General features: G+C 61.5%; 1 protein-coding gene across 1 annotated transcript in view; it reads right to left on the reverse strand.

The window, feature by feature from the left end:
• The window catches only part of NUCB2 (nucleobindin 2), a 68,524-nt gene that overhangs the window by 20,152 nt on the left and 25,429 nt on the right, over positions 1-22,943 (reverse strand). Inside the window, 4 exon segments of the mRNA XM_073659043.1 lie at positions 5,473-5,562; positions 22,251-22,325; positions 22,327-22,344; positions 22,445-22,503. Coding sequence (XP_073515144.1) covers positions 5,473-5,562; positions 22,251-22,325; positions 22,327-22,344; positions 22,445-22,503 — 242 coding nt within the window.

Raw genomic sequence — 22,943 nt, forward strand, 5'->3', positions numbered from 1 at the left:
TGACGGAGAAATTCACAGAGTACCTAAGGGGAGCTAAGATCCAAGTCTGTTGGCCCATCTGGACAGTGCCAAGCTGGGGGTCATGGAGCAGCGTTGGGTTGCCCGTCTCGCAAAATATGACTTCTCGATTCGCTACCGCTCTGCCACGGAGAATACCAATGCGGATGAATTGTCAAGAGTAACCTTCGAGACTCCGGGAGAAGACCGTGATAAGCACCTAGAAGAAGAGGACATCCCAGATTTCCGCAAATTCACACCCATCGCAGTAGCGGCACAGTCAAGTGGGGAGGCTCAACCTCTACCCAAATCACTGGGAAGGACCAACGAAGAATGGGGTCGGATCCAAGAGGAGGATGCAGGGTTGCAGCAAGTGAAAAGCTGGGTATTCCAAGGAAAATGGCCAGACAAGGAAGAAAGAGCTGCCCTAGATCTCGAAATGAAGTTAGTGATACGCCAGTGGGATAGATTGAAAGTTCAAGAAGCCGTTCTATACCGCAAGTGGCAACAGCCTGCTGATTTAAAGGCGAGATGGCAAGTAGTAGTCCCTGAAAAAGTGGCACGAGAAATTGCCAAAGAAACTCATGAGTTTGGAGCTCACTTAGGCCCGGAAAAAACTTACAAGTGACTGCAGCTTTATGTATATTGCCCCCGGCTGGAGGAGACGGTTGAAGAAGTGTGCCGACGGTGTCGAATGTGTGACCTCACCAAAAGCACAGAACAGAGGGCACCCATACAGACTATACTGACCAAAGAGCCACTTGAAGTATTGATGACAGATTACCTCCTCGTGGGACAATCGACTAGAGGCCCACAGTACTGCCTGGTAATGACCGACCACTTCTCTAAGTTTGCGGTGGTCACCCCGACTCGGGACCAGACGGCTGAGTCTGCTGCGCGAGCTGTCTGTCAAGACATCATCCGGTCCGTCAGGGAAATATTGAGGAATATTGAAAATGTTCTTCCAAATTTCCCTGACACAGATATTTACCATTCCTCTCAAACCTCTCTTCACCTCCTCCCTTCTCCATCTTTTGAGAGCTGACAGTCCAGAGATGACAATCTACAGTGTCTTCCTGCAAATTATCACCCACAGCCAGAAGGCCTTACACAAACATATGGCAGCCAAGAGGTGCCACCAAGCTACTTAGAATGCGAAGATCTTGTCCCTGAAAGACGCAGGGGGTAATTAGTGGCAGGATTGTACTAATTTGCTTGTAACTGGGAAAAGCTGGTTTCCCAAGCTTAAGACAGAAATTTCCAGATGCTCCGACTCCAAAACGAAATATGAAATATTGTAAGTTCCATGCGTTTGACAATAACGGGACCCATATTTTTAGTGATAGCAACAGCCCAGGAATGCATCCATAGTTTTCCCTTTGCTATAAGCACAATCAGGGAGCGGTAGCGCAAAAACACCAGAATAGCAGACTGCAGCTATGCGATGTGTGGTCTCTAAATGAAGGTAAAATCATAACTGGAAAAATGGCGTAGTTTGCACGCTTCTGCGATCAACGAGCGATGAGTTATTGCAGGAGTTAGCGTTTTTAATAAAAATGTACAGGCTGGAGAACGGCCCACATGCTGTCACCACATGGGGTGTGTGGGTAAATCTCCCCTTAGGTATAAGAGAACTCATGAACATTACAGACTCACTTATTGCCAGGGGGGTATAAGGACTATAAGCAACGGGTCGCGTTCGATAACGCTCAAATCAACTGGAGAGCCCCTCCTCCACCTATATTGAATCATCACAGCAATCTTTGTAGAGTAAGTTGTCTTCTTTTATCCTGTTTATTTTATGTAACTGCTTATGTATTTTAATGTCTCCTTTGTAACATCCTTGTATATACACAGTGGGCACGGAAAGTATTCAGACCCCTTTTACACTCTTTGTTTCATTGCAGCCATTTGGCAAATTCTAAAAAGTTCATTTTTTTCTCCTTACAGTACACTCCGTACCCCATCTTGGCTGAAAAAAACAGAAATGTAGACATTTTTGCAAATTTCTTAAAAAAGAAAAACTAAAATATCACATGGTCATAAGTCTTCAGACCCTTTGCTCAGTATTGAGTAGAAGCCCCCTTTTGAGCTAGTATAGTCTTCTTAGGAATGTTTTTTCACACCTGGATTTGGGGATCCTCGGCCATTCTTCCTTGCAGTTGATCCTCTCCAGTTCCGTCAGGTTGGATGGTGAACGCTGGTGGACAGCCATTTTCAGGTCGCGATTCTGGACGAAATACTGACAGCGTGACGGCACGGTGAGATATCGCGTGATCTCTCCGGTGTCGTCCCTGTTTGGAATCACTGACACGGTCTATGGGTGTCCGAAGCGGATTCATTCAGATCAAGGAGCATGTTTTCAGGGTAAAGTGATGGAGGAACTGTACGGCATTGAAAGGTCCCGAACAACCCCATCTCACCCCCAAGCAAATGGGGCCTGTTAGCGCTTTAATCTAACTCTGCTTCAAAGGTTGAGGACATTAGAAGAAGACAAGAAGACGCATTGGCCTGACTATGTACCCGAAATAGTCTGGACCTATAGCAATCGGGTCCACACCACCACAGGTTATATCCCATACACGCTACTGTTTGGTAGAGCCGGCCGAGAAATCATCGAGCTAAATCTGGAACAGCCAGAGGATCTATTCGAACGATCTACCACCTCCTGGGTGAAAGAGTATTGGCGACGACTTCAGACCATCCGCCGGCTAGCAGGCCAGCGGTTACAGGAAATGGCGCACAGCGGTCAAACGCCAATTCAGGAAGTTCCGCTCCAGCCTGGAGACTGAGGGCTGGTGCGGGAAAAACGCCCCAAAGGAAGCGGAGCGGACGTTGGGAGGTACAACCATACATAGTGATCAAGAGAGTGTATCCCAACGGTCCAGCGTACGAAGTGCAAGCTGAAAATGAGGAGTCTGGTCGGAGAACCCTACATAGGAATATGTTACGACCATGCTGCTCTGAGGATCTTACACCTGTCCCAAGAGTTACTCCTCCTGCTCCTTCACCAAGACCAGTTTTCTCTGACAGTGACTTTGTTGAAGACTGGTGGACCGTTCCTGAGTCAGCAGAAGGTCCCCAGTCAGTGGGAGTTGACATTCCAGACACGGGTGCATTGCCAGTTCGCGGAGACGCGGAAACCATGGCTCCAGTCGAACCTATAGTTGAAGAAGACAGTCACACGGCCGTTATGCCTATGGAGGACAGTCAAGATCTCCGGAGATCCAGTAGGCCTAATGAAGGGATTCCACAAAAAAGGTACAATGCTGATCAGTTTATTTGGTCCACTCATATGTATTGTGATCAAAGTGGTCCTGTGATGTATACCGCTGCATGAAGCCTTTATTTCTTTCAGAGCTATTCAGTGAGGCCGAGGACGGCCATCTTTAAGTAGGGAGGCATGTAGGGGATCGGCCCTTACCGGACATTTAATACACTGTGACTTTAAAGCATCATGCTCCCCTCTGAGCCTTGCTGTTGAACTAGTCTCCTCCCTCTGCTGTTGTTGGTATGTGCTGGGAGAGAAAGGAGAACCAGGAAGTAGAGACCTCGTGTGGATGGGTGTGTGTCTGAGGTAACAGGGAGACACTGTCAGCTTCCCTGATCAGCAGAGAATATAAAGAAGACACTGTTAATTTATGGAAAGAGAAGATTACGGTCTATAGCAAGATTTTTGTTTGGGACTGTGTCAAGGAGTAGAGAAATGTATCCTTTTCTTGAACAAAATTTTCCCTGGAGACTGAGGACCTGAGATAACACACAACACACAATACAGCGTGTCAGCCATTTCTGTGAGAGTGAAGCAAGGTTTGCCTGCCGGCTGGAAGAAAGAGAACCTGTATACAAGGAAAAGACTCAAGTGAATTCACCCAGCTCTTTCCCACCTGATCTGCGCACGCGTGAGTCACCCATCAATGTGAACTGTGTTAGGGTTTAGTGTAGTTTTCTGTAGCTAGGACGCCATAGCAGCGTGGCCCGAATAGTGGAAAGCCATGGAGAGAATTAGTTCAGAGTAGTTTGTGAAACTTGTTGTGCACTGTTTGTTCTGAGCTTTCATTGCCATAGCTGGAGCATAGTTTGTGACTCGCTCCAGCTAGATCTTCCTGTTCATGTCGGTAATATTGTTATTTTCATCTCCCGGCATATAATTCCTTTGCATATAATAAAGCCGGAGTTTTGTTTCAGTCTTCTCATCTGCTGTGCCGTACTTGAATCCTGCCTTGCGGTGTTCTTTGGACACCACTACACATTGTTGGGTCACTGCCTGTTAAATCGCACTGTGTGAACACCGCTGCACTACAATACACACACACACTTCGGTACAGTCGCTGCCAACTCCACAATAACTATTAGCTGCCACCAGCAATCCTTTGTAGGCTGTACACCGTACAGGCGGCGTGCGTCCTCAGGGCAAGAGGAACAGAACTGTTACATTGTATGTATTTAATCCAGAACAATAGTCAGGGTTTATAAAAATCTTTTGTATGTTTTTGTAAAGGGAACAAAACAATAGAGAACATAGAATTAAAAGGATTAACAAAAGAATCTTCCTAAACCTGGGCACAGAAATGGCGCCGATTTATGGAGGGAAGAAATCCAGTGAAAACGCCCCACCCCATCAGACGGGCGCAGGCCCCCCCCCCACCCCATCAGACGGGCGCAGGCCCGCCCAACCCCATCAGACGGGCGCAGGCCCCCCCCCACCCCATCAGACGGGCGCAGGCCCCCCCCCCACCAAATCAGACGGGCGCAGGCCCCCCCCCCACCCCATCAGACGGGCGCAGCCCCCCCCCCCACCCCATCAGACGGGCGCAGGCCCCCCCCCCACCCCATCAGACGGGCGCAGGCCCCCCCCCACCCCATCAGACGGGCGCAGGCCCGCCCCCCACCCCATCAGACGGGCGCAGGTCCGCCCCACCCCATCAGACGGGCGCAGGTCCGCCCCACCCCACCAGATGGACGCAGGCCCCCCCCCATCCCATCAGACGGGCACAGCGCCATCTATCAGACCGAGGGGTTCCAGCAGTCGTCCTACACTGGTGTGAGCGCGTCATGTCCCTCCCTTCATTATGACGGTGAATATCTCATAGCTACTGCCCCCAATATTCCTATCTGACCATCGATGCCCTAGTGCCTGAATAAAGTCTTGTGAACCGACCGAGCTGCTTCTTGTCACAGTCTATTTCTCCACCTTTTATTAAACAAACTCCGGACTTCATGACTATTTCCAGCAGAGATAACAGTTTTAATTACCTGTCTACACCAGGAGGCCCTAGCTTCAATGGGTATTTTAATGAGTTTTTCCTCCCTTCTTAGCTATACATAAATGTATTCTCTTCCCATGTGTTTACACTGCCAGCTTTCTCCTGGAGATTGTATGGCTCTTCATTTCCCTATGACACTGACTATATACGGAGGGGGGATGGGCCTGTTCCTAGCATCGCCCCGATCACACAGAGACCACCATGTTACCTCCCAGCCGTCTGGCTCCAGGAACTCCCTCTTCTCCGTCGCTCGCAGGAATTCTTCTAGATTTATCAGTCGATCCTTATCCACATCCACCTGCAGAAACACTCGAGGAAGTGAGTGAGCAGAGACGAGACCGCCACAGGGAAGGGGGGAGCAGAGGACACAGCCACGGGGGGGGGGGGAGCAGAGGACACAGCCACAGGGAAGGGGGGAGCAGAGGACACAGCCACAGGGAAGGGGGGAGCAGAGGACACAGCCACAGGGAAGGGGGGAGCAGAGGGCACAGCCACAGGGAAGGGGGGAGCAGAGGGCACAGCCACAGGGAAGGGGGGAGCAGAGGGCACAGCCACAGGGAAGGGGGGAGCAGAGGACACAGCCACAGGGAAGGGGGGAGCAGAGGACACAGCCACAGGGAAGGGGGGAGCAGAGGACACAGCCACAGGGAAGGGGGGAGCAGAGGGCACAGCCACAGGGAAGGGGGGAGCAGAGGGCACAGCCACAGGGAAGGGGGGAGCAGAGGACACAGCCACAGGGAAGGGGGGAGCAGAGGACACAGCCACAGGGAAGGGGGGAGCAGAGGACACGGCCACAGGGAAGGGGGGAGCAGAGGACACGGCCACAGGGAAGGGGGGAGCAGAGGACACAGCCACAGGGAAGGGGGGGAGCAGAGGACACAGCCACAGGGAAGGGGGGAGCAGAGGACACGGCCACGGGGAAGGGGGGAGCAGAGGACACGGCCACGGGGGGGGGGGGGGCAGAGGACACAGCCACAGGGAAGGGGGGAGCAGAGGACACGGCCACAGGGAAGGGGGGAGCAGAGGACACAGCCACAGGGAAGGGGGGAGCAGAGGACACGGCCACAGGGAAGGGGGGAGCAGAGGACACGGCCACAGGGAAGGGGGGAGCAGAGGACACGGCCACAGGGAAGGGGGGAGCAGAGGACACGGCCACAGGGAAGGGGGGAGCAGAGGACACGGCCACAGGGAAGGGGGGAGCAGAGGACACGGCCACAGGGAAGGGGGGAGCAGAGGACACGGCCACAGGGAAGGGGGGAGCAGAGGACACGGCCACAGGGAAGGGGGGAGCAGAGGACACGGCCACAGGGAAGGGGGGAGCAGAGGGCACAGCCACAGGGAAGGGGGGAGCAGAGGACACAGCCACGGGGGGGGGGGCAGAGGACACGGCCACAGGGAAGGGGGGAGCAGAGGACACGGCCACAGGGAAGGGGGGAGCAGAGGACACGGCCACAGGGAAGGGGGGAGCAGAGGACACGGCCACAGGGAAGGGGGGAGCAGAGGACACGGCCACAGGGAAGGGGGGAGCAGAGGACACGGCCACAGGGAAGGGGGGAGCAGAGGACACGGCCACAGGGAAGGGGGGAGCAGAGGACACGGCCACAGGGAAGGGGGGAGCAGAGGACACGGCCACAGGGAAGGGGGGAGCAGAGGACACGGCCACAGGGAAGGGGGGAGCAGAGGACACGGCCACAGGGAAGGGGGGAGCAGAGGACACGGCCACAGGGAAGGGGGGAGCAGAGGACACGGCCACAGGGAAGGGGGGAGCAGAGGACACGGCCACAGGGAAGGGGGGAGCAGAGGACACGGCCACAGGGAAGGGGGGAGCAGAGGACACGGCCACAGGGAAGGGGGGAGCAGAGGACACGGCCACAGGGAAGGGGGGAGCAGAGGACACGGCCACAGGGAAGGGGGGAGCAGAGGACACGGCCACAGGGAAGGGGGGAGCAGAGGACACGGCCACAGGGAAGGGGGGAGCAGAGGGCACGGCCACAGGGAAGGGGGGAGCAGAGGACACGGCCACAGGGAAGGGGGGAGCAGAGGACACGGCCACAGGGAAGGGGGGAGCAGAGGACACAGCCACAGGGAAGGGGGGAGCAGAGGGCACAGCCACAGGGAAGGGGGGAGCAGAGGGCACAGCCACAGGGAAGGGGGGAGCAGAGGACACAGCCACAGGGAAGGGGGGAGCAGAGGACACAGCCACAGGGAAGGGGGGAGCAGAGGACACGGCCACGGGGAAGGGGGGAGCAGAGGACACGGCCACGGGGGGGGGGGGGGGCAGAGGACACAGCCACAGGGAAGGGGGGAGCAGAGGACACAGCCATGGGGGGGGGGGGGCAGAGGACACAGCCACAGGGAAGGGGGGAGCAGAGGACACAGCCACAGGGAAGGGGGGAGCAGAGGACACAGCCACAGGGAAGGGGGGAGCAGAGGACACAGCCATGGGGGGGGGGGGGGGCAGAGGACACAGCCACAGGGAAGGGGGGAGCAGAGGACACAGCCACAGGGAAGGGGGGAGCAGAGGACACGGCCACAGGGAAGGGGGGAGCAGAGGACACGGCCACAGGGAAGGGGGGAGCAGAGGACACGGCCACAGGGAAGGGGGGAGCAGAGGACACGGCCACAGGGAAGGGGGGAGCAGAGGACACGGCCACAGGGAAGGGGGGAGCAGAGGACACGGCCACAGGGAAGGGGGGAGCAGAGGACACGGCCACAGGGAAGGGGGGAGCAGAGGACACGGCCACAGGGAAGGGGGGAGCAGAGGACACGGCCACAGGGAAGGGGGGAGCAGAGGACACGGCCACAGGGAAGGGGGGAGCAGAGGGCACGGCCACAGGGAAGGGGGGAGCAGAGGGCACGGCCACAGGGAAGGGGGGAGCAGAGGGCACGGCCACAGGGAAGGGGGGAGCAGAGGACACGGCCACAGGGAAGGGGGGAGCAGAGGACACGGCCACAGGGAAGGGGGGAGCAGAGGACACGGCCACAGGGAAGGGGGGAGCAGAGGACACAGCCACAGGGAAGGGGGGAGCAGAGGGCACAGCCACAGGGAAGGGGGGAGCAGAGGGCACAGCCACAGGGAAGGGGGGAGCAGAGGGCACAGCCACAGGGAAGGGGGGAGCAGAGGGCACAGCCACAGGGAAGGGGGGAGCAGAGGACACAGCCACAGGGAAGGGGGGAGCAGAGGACACAGCCACAGGGAAGGGGGGAGCAGAGGACACAGCCACAGGGAAGGGGAGAGCAGAGGACACAGCCACAGGGAAGGGGAGAGCAGAGGACACAGCCACAGGGAAGGGGAGAGCAGAGGACACAGCCACAGGGAAGGGGAGAGCAGAGGACACAGCCACAGGGAAGGGGGGAGCAGAGGACACGGCCACAGGGAAGGGGGGAGCAGAGGACACGGCCAAGGGGGGGGGGGAGCAGAGGACACGGCCAAGGGGGGGGGGGAGCAGAGGACACGGTCACAGGGAAGGGGGGAGCAGAGGGCACAGCCACAGGGAAGGGGGGAGCAGAGGACACAGCCATGGGGGGGGGGAGCAGAGGACACGGTCACAGGGAAGGGGGGAGCAGAGGACACAGCCATGGGGGGGGGGGGGGCAGAGGACACAGCCACAGGGAAGGGGGGAGCAGAGGACACGGCCAAGGGGGGGGGCAGAGGACACAGCCACAGGGAAGGGGGGAGCAGAGGACACAGCCACAGGGAAGGGGGGAGCAGAGGACACAGCCATGGGGGGGGGGGGAGCAGAGGACACGGTCACAGGGAAGGGGGGAGCAAAGGGCACAGCCACAGGGAAGTGGGGAGCAGAGGACACAGCCATGGGGGGGGGGAGCAGAGGACACGGTCACAGGGAAGGGGGGAGCAGAGGACACAGCCATGGGGGGGGGGGGCAGAGGACACAGGGAAGGGGGGAGCAGAGGACACAGCCACAGGGAAGGGGGGAGCAGAGGACACAGCCACAGGGAAGGGGGAGCAGAGGACACAGCCACAGGGAAGGGGGGCGCAGAGGACACAGCCACAGGGAAGGGGGAGCAGAGGACACAGCCACAGGGAAGGGGGGCGCAGAGGACACGGCCACAGGGAAGGGGGAGCAGAGGACACGGCCACAGGGAAGGGGGGCGCAGAGGACACGGCCACAGGGAAGGGGGGCGCAGAGGACACGGCCACAGGGAAGGGGGGCGCAGAGGACACGGCCACAGGGAAGGGGGGGCGCAGAGGACACGGCCAAGGGGGGGGCAGAGGACACAGCCACAGGGAAGGGGGGGGGCAGAGGACACAGCCACAGGGAAGGGGGGAGCAGAGGACACGGCCAAGGGGGGGGCAGAGGACACAGCCACAGGGAAGGGGGGGGGGCAGAGGACACGGCCACAGGGAAGGGGGGAGCAGAGGACACGGCCATGGGGGGGGGGCAGAGGACACGGCCACAGGGAAGGGGGGCGCAGAGGACACGGCCAAGGGGGGGGCAGAGGACACAGCCACAGGGAAGGGGGGGGCAGAGGACACAGCCACAGGGAAAGGGGGAGCAGAGGACACGGCCATGGGGGGGGGGCAGAGGACACAGCCACAGGGAAGGGGGGAGCAGAGGACACGGCCATGGGGGGGGGCAGAGGACACAGCCACAGGGAAGGGGGGCGCAGAGGACACGGCCAAGGGGGGGGCAGAGGACACAGCCACAGGGAAGGGGGGAGCAGAGGACACGGCCATGGGGGGGGCAGAGGACACAGCCACAGGGAAGGGGGGAGCAGAGGACACGGCCATGGGGGGGGCAGAGGACACAGCCACAGGGAAGGGGGGAGCAGAGGACACGGCCAATGGGGGGGGGCAGAGGACACGGCCACAGGGAAGGGGGGGCAGAGGACACAGCCACAGGGAAGGGGGGGGGGCAGAGGACACAGCCACAGGGAAGGGGGGGGCAGAGGACACAGCCACAGGGAAGGGGGGGGCAGAGGACACAGCCACAGGGAAGGGGGGGGCAGAGGACACAGCCACAGGGAAGGGGGGAGCAGAGGACACGGCCACAGGGAAGGGGGGAGCAGAGGACACGGCCACAGGGAAGGGGGGAGCAGAGGGCACAGCCACAGGGAAGGGGGGAGCAGAGGGCACAGCCACAGGGAAGGGGGGAGCAGAGGACACAGCCACAGGGAAGGGGGGAGCAGAGGACACAGCCACAGGGAAGGGGGGAGCAGAGGACACGGCCACAGGGAAGGGGGAGCAGAGGACACGGCCACAGGGAAGGGGGGAGCAGAGGACACGGCCACAGGGAAGGGGGGAGCAGAGGACACGGCCACAGGGAAGGGGGGAGCAGAGGACACAGCCACAGGGAAGGGGGGAGCAGAGGACACGGCCACAGGGAAGGGGGGAGCAGAGGACACGGCCACAGGGAAGGGGGGAGCAGAGGACACGGCCACAGGGAAGGGGGGCGCAGAGGACACGGCCACAGGGAAGGGGGGAGCAGAGGACACGGCCACAGGGAAGGGGGGAGCAGAGGACACGGCCACAGGGAAGGGGGGCGCAGAGGACACGGCCACAGGGAAGGGGGGCGCAGAGGACACAGCCACAGGGAAGGGGGGAGCAGAGGACACAGCCACAGGGAAGGGGGGAGCAGAGGACACAGCCACAGGGAAGGGGGGCGCAGAGGACACAGCCACAGGGAAGGGGGGCGCAGAGGACACAGCCACAGGGAAGGGGGGCGCAGAGGACACGGCCATGGGGGGGCAGAGGACACAGCCACAGGGAAGGGGGGCGCAGAGGACACGGCCATGGGGGGGGCAGAGGACACAGCCACAGGGAAGGGGGGAGCAGAGGACACAGCCATGGGGGGGGGGGGGGCAGAGGACACAGCCACAGGGAAGGGGGGAGCAGAGGACACAGCCACAGGGAAGGGGGGAGCAGAGGACACAGCCACAGGGAAGGGGGGAGCAGAGGACACGGCCAAGGGGGGGGGCAGAGGACACAGCCACAGGGAAGGGGGGAGCAGAGGACACGGCCACAGGGAAAGGGGGAGCAGAGGACACGGCCATGGGGGGGGGGCAGAGGACACAGCCACAGGGAAGGGGGGAGCAGAGGACACGGCCATGGGGGGGGGGCAGAGGACACAGCCACAGGGAAGGGGGGCGCAGAGGACACGGCCAAGGGGGGGGCAGAGGACACAGCCACAGGGAAGGGGGGAGCAGAGGACACGGCCATGGGGGGGGCAGAGGACACAGCCACAGGGAAGGGGGGAGCAGAGGACACGGCCATGGGGGGGGCAGAGGACACAGCCACAGGGAAGGGGGGAGCAGAGGACACGGCCAATGGGGGGGGGCAGAGGACACGGCCACAGGGAAGGGGGGGCAGAGGACACAGCCACAGGGAAGGGGGGGGGGGCAGAGGACACAGCCACAGGGAAGGGGGGGGCAGAGGACACAGCCACAGGGAAGGGGGGGGCAGAGGACACAGCCACAGGGAAGGGGGGAGCAGAGGACACGGCCACAGGGAAGGGGGGAGCAGAGGACACGGCCACAGGGAAGGGGGGAGCAGAGGACACGGCCACAGGGAAGGGGGGAGCAGAGGGCACAGCCACAGGGAAGGGGGGAGCAGAGGACACAGCCACAGGGAAGGGGGGAGCAGAGGACACAGCCACAGGGAAGGGGGGAGCAGAGGACACGGCCACAGGGAAGGGGGGAGCAGAGGACACGGCCACAGGGAAGGGGGAGCAGAGGACACGGCCACAGGGAAGGGGGGAGCAGAGGACACGGCCACAGGGAAGGGGGGAGCAGAGGACACGGCCACAGGGAAGGGGGGAGCAGAGGACACAGCCACAGGGAAGGGGGGAGCAGAGGACACGGCCACAGGGAAGGGGGGAGCAGAGGACACAGCCACAGGGAAGGGGGGAGCAGAGGACACGGCCACAGGGAAGGGGGGCGCAGAGGACACGGCCACAGGGAAGGGGGGAGCAGAGGACACGGCCACAGGGAAGGGGGGAGCAGAGGACACGGCCACAGGGAAGGGGGGCGCAGAGGACACGGCCACAGGGAAGGGGGGCGCAGAGGACACAGCCACAGGGAAGGGGGGAGCAGAGGACACAGCCACAGGGAAGGGGGGAGCAGAGGACACAGCCACAGGGAAGGGGGGCGCAGAGGACACAGCCACAGGGAAGGGGGGAGCAGAGGACACGGCCACAGGGAAGGGGGGCGCAGAGGACACAGCCACAGGGAAGGGGGGCGCAGAGGACACAGCCACAGGGAAGGGGGGCGCAGAGGACACGGCCATGGGGGGGCAGAGGACACAGCCACAGGGAAGGGGGGCGCAGAGGACACGGCCATGGGGGGGGCAGAGGACACAGCCACAGGGAAGGGGGGAGCAGAGGACACAGCCATGGGGGGGGGGGGGGGGGGGGCAGAGGACACAGCCACAGGGAAGGGGGGAGCAGAGGACACAGCCACAGGGAAGGGGGGAGCAGAGGACACAGCCACAGGGAAGGGGGGAGCAGAGGACACGGCCAAGGGGGGGGGCAGAGGACACAGCCACAGGGAAGGGGGGAGCAGAGGACACGGCCACAGGGAAGGGGGGAGCAGAGGACACGGCCACAGGGAAGGGGGGAGCAGAGGGCACAGCCACAGGGAAGGGGGGAGCAGAGGACACGGCCACAGGGAAGGGGGGAGCAGAGGACACGGCCACAGGGAAGGGGGGAGCAGAGGACACGGCCACAGGGAAGGGGGGAGCAGAGGACACGGCCACAGGGAAGGGGGGAGCAGAGGACACGGCCACAGGGAAGGGGGGCGCAGAGGACACGGCCACAGGGAAGGGGGGCGCAGAGGACACGGCCACAGGGAAGGGGGGAGCAGAGGACACGGCCACAGGGAAGGGGGGAGCAGAGGACACGGCCACAGGGAAGGGGGGAGCAGAGGACACAGCCACAGGGAAGGGGGGAGCAGAGGACACAGCCACAGGGAAGGGGGGCGCAGAGGACACAGCCACAGGGAAGGGGGGCGCAGAGGACACGGCCATGGGGGGGCAGAGGACACAGCCACAGGGAAGGGGGGCGCAGAGGACACGGCCATGGGGGGGCAGAGGACACAGCCACAGGGAAGGGGGGAGCAGAGGACACAGCCATGGGGGGGGGGGGGCAGAGGACACAGCCACAGGGAAGGGGGGAGCAGAGGACACAGCCACAGGGAAGGGGGGAGCAGAGGACACAGCCACAGGGAAGGGGGGAGCAGAGGACACGGCCAAGGGGAGGGGCAGAGGACACAGCCACAGGGAAGGGGGGAGCAGAGGACACAGCCACAGGGAAGGGGGGAGCAGAGGACACAGCCACAGGGAAGGGGGGAGCAGAGGACACAGCCACAGGGAAGGGGGGAGCAGAGGACACGGTCACAGGGAAGGGGGGAGCAGAGGACACAGCCATGGGGGGGGGGGGGGGGGCAGAGGACACAGCCACAGGGCAGGGGGGAGCAGAGGACACAGCCACAGGGAAGGGGGGAGCAGAGGACACGGCCACAGGGAAGGGGGGAGCAGAGGACACGGCCACAGGGAAGGGGGGAGCAGAGGACACGGCCACAGGGAAGGGGGCGCAGAGGACACGGCCACAGGGAAGGGGGGCGCAGAGGACACGGCCACAGGGAAGGGGGGCGCAGAGGACACGGCCACAGGGAAGGGGGGCGCAGAGGACACGGCCACAGGGAAGGGGGAGCAGAGGACACAGCCACAGGGAAGGGGGGAGCAGAGGACACAGCCACAGGGAAGGGGGGAGCAGAGGACACAGCCACAGGGAAGGGGGGAGCAGAGGACACAGCCACAGGGAAGGGGGGCGCAGAGGACACAGCCACAGGGAAGGGGGGTGCAGAGGACACGGCCATGGGGGGGCAGAGGACACAGCCACAGGGAAGGGGGGCGCAGAGGACACGGCCATGGGGGGGCAGAGGACACAGCCACAGGGAAGGGGGGAGCAGAGGACACAGCCATGGGGGGGGGGCAGAGGACACAGCCACAGGGAAGGGGGGAGCAGAGGACACAGCCACAGGGAAGGGGGGAGCAGAGGACACAGCCACAGGGAAGGGGGGAGCAGAGGACACGGCCAAGGTGGGGGGCAGAGGACACAGCCACAGGGAAGGGGGGGGCAGAGGACACAGCCACAGGGAAGGGGGGAGCAGAGGACACAGCCATGGGGGGGGGGGGAGCAGAGGACACGGTCACAGGGAAGGGGGGAGCAGAGGGCACAGCCACAGGGAAGGGGGGAGCAGAGGACACAGCCATGGGGAAGGGGGGAGCAGAGGACACAGCCATGGGGGGGGGGGGCAGAGGACACAGCCACAGGGAAGGGGGGAGCAGAGGACACAGCCACAGGGAAGGGGGGAGCAGAGGACACAGCCATGGGGGGGGGGGGGCAGAGGACACGGTCACAGGGAAGGGGGGAGCAGAGGACACAGCCATGGGGGGGGGGGGGGCAGAGGACACAGCCACAGGGAAGGGGGGAGCAGAGGACACAGCCACAGGGAAGGGGGGAGCAGAGGACACAGCCACAGGGAAGGGGGGAGCAGAGGACACAGCCACAGGGAAGGGGGGAGCAGAGGACACAGCCATGGGGGGGGGGGGAGCAGAGGACACGGTCACAGGGAAGGGGGGAGCAGAGGACACAGCCACAGGGAAGGGGGGCGCAGAGGACACGGCCACAGGGAAGGGGGGAGCAGAGGACACGGCCACAGGGAAGGGGGGAGCAGAGGACACAGCCATGGGGGGGGGGGGGGCAGAGGACACAGCCACAGGGAAGGGGGGAGCAGAGGACACAGCCACAGGGAAGGGGGGAGCAGAGGACACGGCCAAGGGGGGGGGCAGAGGACACAGCCACAGGGAAGGGGGGAGCAGAGGACACGGCCAAGGTGGGGGGCAGAGGACACAGCCACAGGGAAGGGGGGGGCAGAGGACACAGCCACAGGGAAGGGGGGAGCAGAGGACACAGCCATGGGGGGGGGCAGAGGACACAGCCACAGGGAAGGGGGGAGCAGAGGACACGGCCAAGGTGGGGGGCAGAGGACACAGCCACAGGGAAGGGGGGGGCAGAGGACACAGCCACAGGGAAGGGGGGAGCAGAGGACACGGCCAAGGGGGGGGGCAGAGGACACAGCCACAGGGAAGGGGGGAGCAGAGGACACGGCCAAGGTGGGGGGCAGAGGACACAGCCACAGGGAAGGGGGGGGCAGAGGACACAGCCACAGGGAAGGGGGGAGCAGAGGACACAGCCATGGGGGGGGGGGAGCAGAGGACACGGTCACAGGGAAGGGGGGAGCAGAGGGCACAGCCACAGGGAAGGGGGGAGCAGAGGACACAGCCATGGGGAAGGGGGGAGCAGAGGACACGGCCACAGGGAAGGGGGGAGCAGAGGACACAGCCATGGGGGGGGGGGGGGCAGAGGACACAGCCACAGGGAAGGGGGGAGCAGAGGACACAGCCACAGGGAAGGGGGGAGCAGAGGACACAGCCACAGGGAAGGGGGGAGCAGAGGACACAGCCATGGGGGGGGAGGCAGAGGACACAGCCACAGGGAAGGGGGGAGCAGAGGACACAGCCATGGGGGGGGGGCAGCAGAGGACACGGTCACAGGGAAGGGGGGAGCAGAGGGCACAGCCATGGGGGGGGGGGGGAGCAGAGGACACGGTCACAGGGAAGGGGGGAGCAGAGGACACAGCCACAGGGAAGGGGGGAGCAGAGGACACAGCCACAGGGAAGGGGGGAGCAGAGGACACAGCCACAGGGAAGGGGGGAGCAGAGGACACAGCCATGGGGGGGGGGGGGCAGGGGACACAGCCACAGGGAAGGGGGGAGCAGAGGACACAGCCACAGGGAAGGGGGGAGCAGAGGACACGGCCAAGGGGGGGGGCAGAGGACACAGCCACAGGGAAGGGGGGAGCAGAGGACACAGCCATGGGGGGGGGGGGGCAGAGGACACAGCCACAGGGAAGGGGGGGGGCAGAGGACACAGCCACAGGGAAGGGGGGAGCAGAGGACACAGCCACAGGGAAGGGGGGAGCAGAGGACACAGCCACAGGGAAGGGGGGAGCAGAGGACACAGCCACAGGGAAGGGGGGAGCAGAGGACATGGCCACAGGGAAGGGGGGAGCAGAGGACACGGCCACAGGGAAGGGGGGAGCAGAGGACACGGCCACAGGGAAGGGGGGAGCAGAGGACACGGCCACAGGGAAGGGGGGAGCAGAGGACACGGCCACAGGGAAGGGGGGCGCAGAGGACACGGCCACAGGGAAGGGGGGCGCAGAGGACACGGCCACAGGGAAGGGGGAGCAGAGGACACAGCCACAGGGAAGGGGGAGCAGAGGACACAGCCACAGGGAAGGGGGAGCAGAGGACACAGCCACAGGGAAGGGGGGAGCAGAGGACACAGCCACAGGGAAGGGGGGAGCAGAGGACACAGCCACAGGGAAGGGGGGCGCAGAGGACACGGCCACAGGGAAGGGGGGCGCAGAGGACACGGCCATGGGGGGGCAGAGGACACAGCCACAGGGAAGGGGGGCGCAGAGGACACGGCCATGGGGGGGCAGAGGACACAGCCACAGGGAAGGGGGGAGCAGAGGACACAGCCACAGGGAAGGGGGGCGCAGAGGACACAGCCATGGGGGGGGGGGCAGAGGACACAGCCACAGGGAAGGGGGGGAGCAGAGGACACAGCCACGGGGGGGGGGGGCTGAGGGCACAGCCACAGGGAAGGGGGGCGCAGAGGACACAGCCACAGGGAAGGGGGGCGCAGAGGACACAGCCACAGGGAAGGGGGGCGCAGAGGACACAGCCACAGGGAAGGGGGGCGCAGAGGACACGGCCACAGGGAAGGGGGGCGCAGAGGACACGGCCACAGGGAAGGGGGGCAGAGGACACAGCCACAGGGAAGGGGGGAGCAGAGGACACAGCCACAGGGAAGGGGGGAGCAGAGGACACAGCCATGGGGGGGGGGCAGAGGACACAGCCACAGGGAAGGGGGGGAGCAGAGGACACAGCCACGGGGGGGGGGGGGCTGAGGGCACAGCCACAGGGAAGGGGGGAGCAGAGGACACGGCCACAGGGAAGGGGGAGCAGAGGACACGGCCACAGGGAAGGGGGAGCAGAGGACACAGCCACAGGGAAGGGGGAGCAGAGGACACAGCCACAGGGAAGGGGGGAGAAGAGGACACAGCCACAGGGAAGGGGGGAGCAGAGGACACAGCCACAGGGAAGGGGGGGAGCAGAGGACACAGCCACGGGGGGGGGGGGACATGCGTTCTGCGAGTGTATACAATGGGGGGGGGGACATGCGTTCTGTGAGTGTATACAATGGGGGGGGGACATGCGTTCTGTGAGTGTATACAATGGGGGGGGGGGACATGCGTTCTGTGAGTGTATACAATGGGGGGGGGACATGCGTTCTGCGAGTGTATACAATGGGGGGGGACATGCGTTCTGCGAGTGTATACAATGGGGGGGGGACATGCGTTCTGTGAGTGTATACAATGGGGGGGGGGACATGCGTTCTGTGAGTGTATACAATGGGGGGGGGACATGCGTTCTGTGAGTGTATACAATGGGGGGGGGACATGCGTTCTGTGAGTGTATACAATGGGGGGGGACATGCGTTCTGTGAGTGTATACAATGGGGGGGGACATGCGTTCTGTGAGTGTATACAATGGGGGGGGGGACATGCGTTCTGTGAGTGTATACAATGGGGGGGGACATGCGTTCTGTGAGTGTATACAATGGGGGGGGGGACATGCGTTCTGTGAGTGTATACAATGGGGGGGGACATGCGTTCTGCGAGTGTATACAATGGGGGGGGACATGCGTTCTGCGAGTGTATACAATGGGGGGGGACATGCGTTCTGTGAGTGTATACAATGGGGGGGGGGACATGTGTTCTGAGAGTGTATACAGGGGGAGGACATGCGTTCTGTGAGTGTATACAAGGGGGGGAGACATGCGTTCTGTGAGTGTATACAAGGGGGGGGGACATGCGTTCTGTGAGTGTATACAAGGGGGGGAGACATGCGTTCTGTGAGTGTATACAGGGGGGGGGACATGCGTTCTGTGAGTGTATACAAGGGGGGGGGGGACATGCGTTCTGTGAGTGTATACAGGGGGAGGACATGCGTTCTGTGAGTGTATACGGGGGGGACATGCGTTCTGTGAGTATATACAAGGGGGGGGGGGACATGCGTTCTGTGAGTGTATACAGGGGGGGAAACATGTGTTCTGTGAGTGTATACAGGGGGGGAAACGTGTTCTGTGAGTGTATACAGGGGGGAAACATGTGTTCTGTGAGTGTATACAGGGGGGGAAACATGTGTTCTGTGAGTGTATACAGGGGGGGAAACATGTGTTCTGTGAGTGTATACAGGGGGGAAACATGTGTTCTGTGAGTGTATACAGGGGGGGAAACATGTGTTCTGTGAGTGTATACAGGGGGATGAAACATGTGTTCTATGAGTATATACTGTCATGGGTGTGTCGCCACGAAGATAGTCGCGACTACACAGCCTGACTTCTCGTAGCTGAGTTTTTGGTGCTGTGTTTTTTGGTTGGGAGGGAGTTAATTCTCTCTCTCTGTGCTTGACTAGGCTCAGCCTCGCCCAGCTGCAGTTAATGCTGCAGTATTGGGATTCCTTCAAATACCTGCTGGTCTGATAGGGAAGTTGTCGGTGAAAGCATTTCTTGCAGACCTTCAGAGCGGATCGATGTTTGGTGGAGTTTGGAGCGAGGAGTATGCGGTGTGGTTTGTTCCCTTCCTCTCTTTATCTCCTAACCTGTTGTTGTTCCCTCTGTAATTGTGGTGTGAGTTTTTGTATGCAAGGTGGTTTTTGGTTTTCCCCTTGTACTGTCTCGTTTGTCTAGTACTGTGTTTTGGGCATTTTCTATCCTGTTCCCCATTGTTGTGATCGGGGTCCTTCTCAGGACTAGATTACTTAGGTTCAGGGATATTCAGGAGTTTAGGGTTACGCTGGCGGCCTGGACCTCTGTACCATTAACAGTACCTCCAGGCTGAGGGATTAGTCAGGGCCCCCGTCTAGGGTCAGCATAGGCCCCTGACCCCCCTGTACGCTGAGACAGCGTGACATATACGGGGGGGGGACATGTGTTCTGTGAGTATATACGGGGGAGTGGGGGGGGGGACATGTGTTCTGTGAGTATATACGGGGGGGGAAACATGTGTTCTGTGAGTATATACGGGGGGGGGCATGTGCTCTGTGAATGTATACGAGGGGGGGGACATGTGTTCTGTGAGTATATACGGGGGGGACATGCGTTCTGTGAGTGTATACAAGGGGGGAGGGACATGTGTTCTATGAGTATATACGGGGGGGGGGGAACATGTGTTCTGTGAGTATATACAGGGGGGGAACATGTGTTCTGTGAGTGTATACAGGGGGGGGAACATGTGTTCTGTGAGTGTATACGGGGGGGACATGCGTTCTGTGAGTGTATACAAGGGGGAGGGACATGTGTTCTGTGAGTATATACGGGGGGGGACATGCGTTCTGTGAGTATATACAGGGGGGGGACATGCGTTCTGTGAGTATATACAGGGGGGGGACATGCGTTCTGTGAGTATATACGGGGGGGGGGGACACGTGTTCTGTGAGTGTATACGGGGGGGGGACACGCGTTCTGTGAGTGTATACGGGGGGGGGACACGCGTTCTGTGAGTGTATACGGGGGGGGACACGTGTTCTGTGAGTGTATAGGGGGGACATGCGTTCTGTGAGTGTATAGGGGGGGACATGCGTTCTGTGAGTGTATACGGGGGGGGGGACATGCGTTCTGTAAGTGTATACAGGGGGGGACATGCGTTCTGTAAGTATATACGGGGGGGGGGGACACGCGTTCTGTGAGTGTATACGGGGGGGGGGGACACGCGTTCTGTGAGTGTATCGGGGGGGGACACACATTCTGTGAGTGTATACGGGGGGGGACACACATTCTGTGAGTGTATACGGGGGGGGGACACACATTCTGTGAGTGTATACGGGGGGGGACACACATTCTGTGAGTGTATACGGGGGGGGGGACACACATTCTGTGAGTGTATACGGGGGGGGACACACATTCTGTGAGTGTATACGGGGGGGGGACACACATTCTGTGAGTGTATACGGGGGGGGACACACATTCTGTGAGTGTATACGGGGGGGGGACACACATTCTGTGAGTGTATACGGGGGGGACACGTGTTCTGTGAGTGTATAGGGGGGGACACTGTTCTGTGAGTGTATAGGGGGGGACACGCGTTCTGTGAGTGTATACGGGGGGGACACACGCGTTCTGTGAGTGTATACGGGGGGGGGGAGGACACGTGTTCTGTGAGTGTATACGGGGGGGCGGGGGGGACACGCGTTCTGTGAGTGTATAGGGGGGGCATGCGTTCTGTGAGTGTATGGGGGGGACACGTGTTCTGTGAGTGTATACGGGGGGGGACACGCGTTCTGTGAGTGTATACGGGGGGGGGGAGGACACGTATTCTGTGAGTGTATACGGGGGGGACGGGGGACGGGACACGCGTTCTGTGAGTGTATAGGGGGGGCATGCGTTCTGTGAGTGTATAGGGGGGGGACACGTGTTCTGTGAGTGTATAAGGGGGGGGGACACGCGTTCTGTGAGTGTATAAGGGGGGGGACACGCGTTCTGTGAGTGTATACGGGGGGGGACATGCGTTCTGTGAGTGTATACGGGGGGGGACACGCGTGTTCTGTGAGTGCATAGGGGGGGACATGCGTTCTGTGAGTGTATACGGGGGGGGACATGCGTTCTGTGAGTGTATACGGGGGGGGGGGGACACGTGTTCTGTGAGTGTATAGGGGGGGACATGCGTTCTGTGAGTGTATAGGGGGGACACGTGTTCTGTGAGTGTATAGGGGGGGGGGGACATGCGTTCTGTGAGTATATACGGGGGGGGGACACGTGTTCTGTGAGTGTATAGGGGGGGACACGCGTTCTGTGAGTGTATAGGGGGGGACACGCGTTCTGTGAGTGTATGGGGGGGGGACACGCGTTCTGTGAGTGTATAGGGGGGGGACATGCGTTCTGTGAGTGTATAGGGGGGGACACGTGTTCTGTGAGTGTATAGGGGGGGACATGCGTTCTGTGAGTGTATAAGGGGGGGGGACACGTGTTCTGTGAGTGTATAGGGGGGGACACGTGTTCTGTGAGTGTATAGGGGGGGACATGCGTTCTGTGAGTGTATAGGGGGGGACATGCGTTCTGTGAGTGTATAAGGGGGGGAAACATGTGTTCTGTGAGTGTATACAGGGGGGGACACGTGTTCTGTGAGTGTATAGGGGGGGACATGCGTTCTGTGAGTGTATAGGGGGGGGGGACACGTGTTCTGTGAGTGTATGGGGGGGGGACATGCGTTCTGTGAGTGTATAAGGGGGGGGACACGTGTTCTGTGAGTGTATACAGGGGGGGAAACATGTGTTCTGTGAGTGTATACAGGGGGGGACACGTGTTCTGTGAGTGTATAGGGGGGGGACATGCGTTCTGTGAGTATATACGGGGGGGGACACGTGTTCTGTGAGTGCATAGGGGGGGGGACATGCGTTCTGTGAGTGTATAGGGGGGGGACACGTGTTCTGTGAGTGTATAGGGGGGGGGACATGCGTTCTGTGAGTGTATAGGGGGGGGACACGTGTTCTGTGAGTGTATAGGGGGGGGGACATGCGTTCTGTGAGTATATAGGGGGGGGACACGTGTTCTGTGAGTGTATAGGGGGGGGACATGCGTTCTGTGAGTGTATGGGGGGGGACACGTGTTCTGTGAGTGTATAGGGGGGGGGTACATGCGTTCTGTGAGTATATACGGGGGGGGGGACATGTGTTCTGTGAGATGTAAAATAAGTTGCAAAATTTATGCGCAATTCGGAAGTTGTGTCAAAACTATTGGAACTTTTGGGGCCTTTACGCCAGCTAGGCTAATATGGGCGGAGCATGGGCTGGTTGGGGCGTGGCTAATCCTGTCCGTCAGACTGGTGACACTTCACCTCGCTCATCACGTGCTCCCTCATCCGTAGTCGCTCCTCCTCCATCTCCACCATGTCGTCCTCCTCATTTTTTGGGGTCATACGCTTTCTCCAGCTACAAGAAACCAGCGGACATCAGTGCATTGTACAGAGCGCGCGTCGGCGGGCGCACGACGAGAGGCAGCCCGTTTGTGCACGCTGGGACGGCCACTTACCTCCTTGGTGAAGAGCGCCTCCAGCTCCTGCTCATCGATGAAACCATCACTGTTGGTGTCTGCAAGAAGACGAACGAGCTGCAGTGACGGAGCGAGAGAGACCCACCCCCCGCTGCAGTGACGGAGCGAGAGAGACCCCCACCCCGCAGTGAAGGAGCGAGATAGACCCGGCCGCCGGCGGCAGTGACGGAGTGAGAGACCCCAGCCCCCGCCGCAGTGACGGAGCGAGAGAGACCACCCGGCTCCCCGCCGCAGTGACGGAGCGAGAGACCCCAGCCCCCGCTGCAGTGACGGAGCGAGAGACCCCAGCCCCCGCCGCAGTGACGGAGCGAGAGAGACCACCCGGCCCCCCGCCGCAGTGACGGAGTGAGAGACCCCAGCCCCCGCTGCAGTAACGGAGCAAGAGACCCCATCCCCCGCCGCAGTGACGGAGCAAGAGACCCCAGCCCCCGCCGCAAGTGACGGAAGGTACCCTCTGTACAGCTGTGGATGACGCAGA

The sequence above is a fragment of the Phyllobates terribilis genome, unplaced genomic scaffold (genome assembly GCF_046119375.1).
Source record: "Phyllobates terribilis strain yellow unplaced genomic scaffold, ASM4611937v1 Scaffold_13__5_contigs__length_258822181, whole genome shotgun sequence".
NCBI classification, from domain to species: domain Eukaryota; kingdom Metazoa; phylum Chordata; class Amphibia; order Anura; family Dendrobatidae; genus Phyllobates; species Phyllobates terribilis.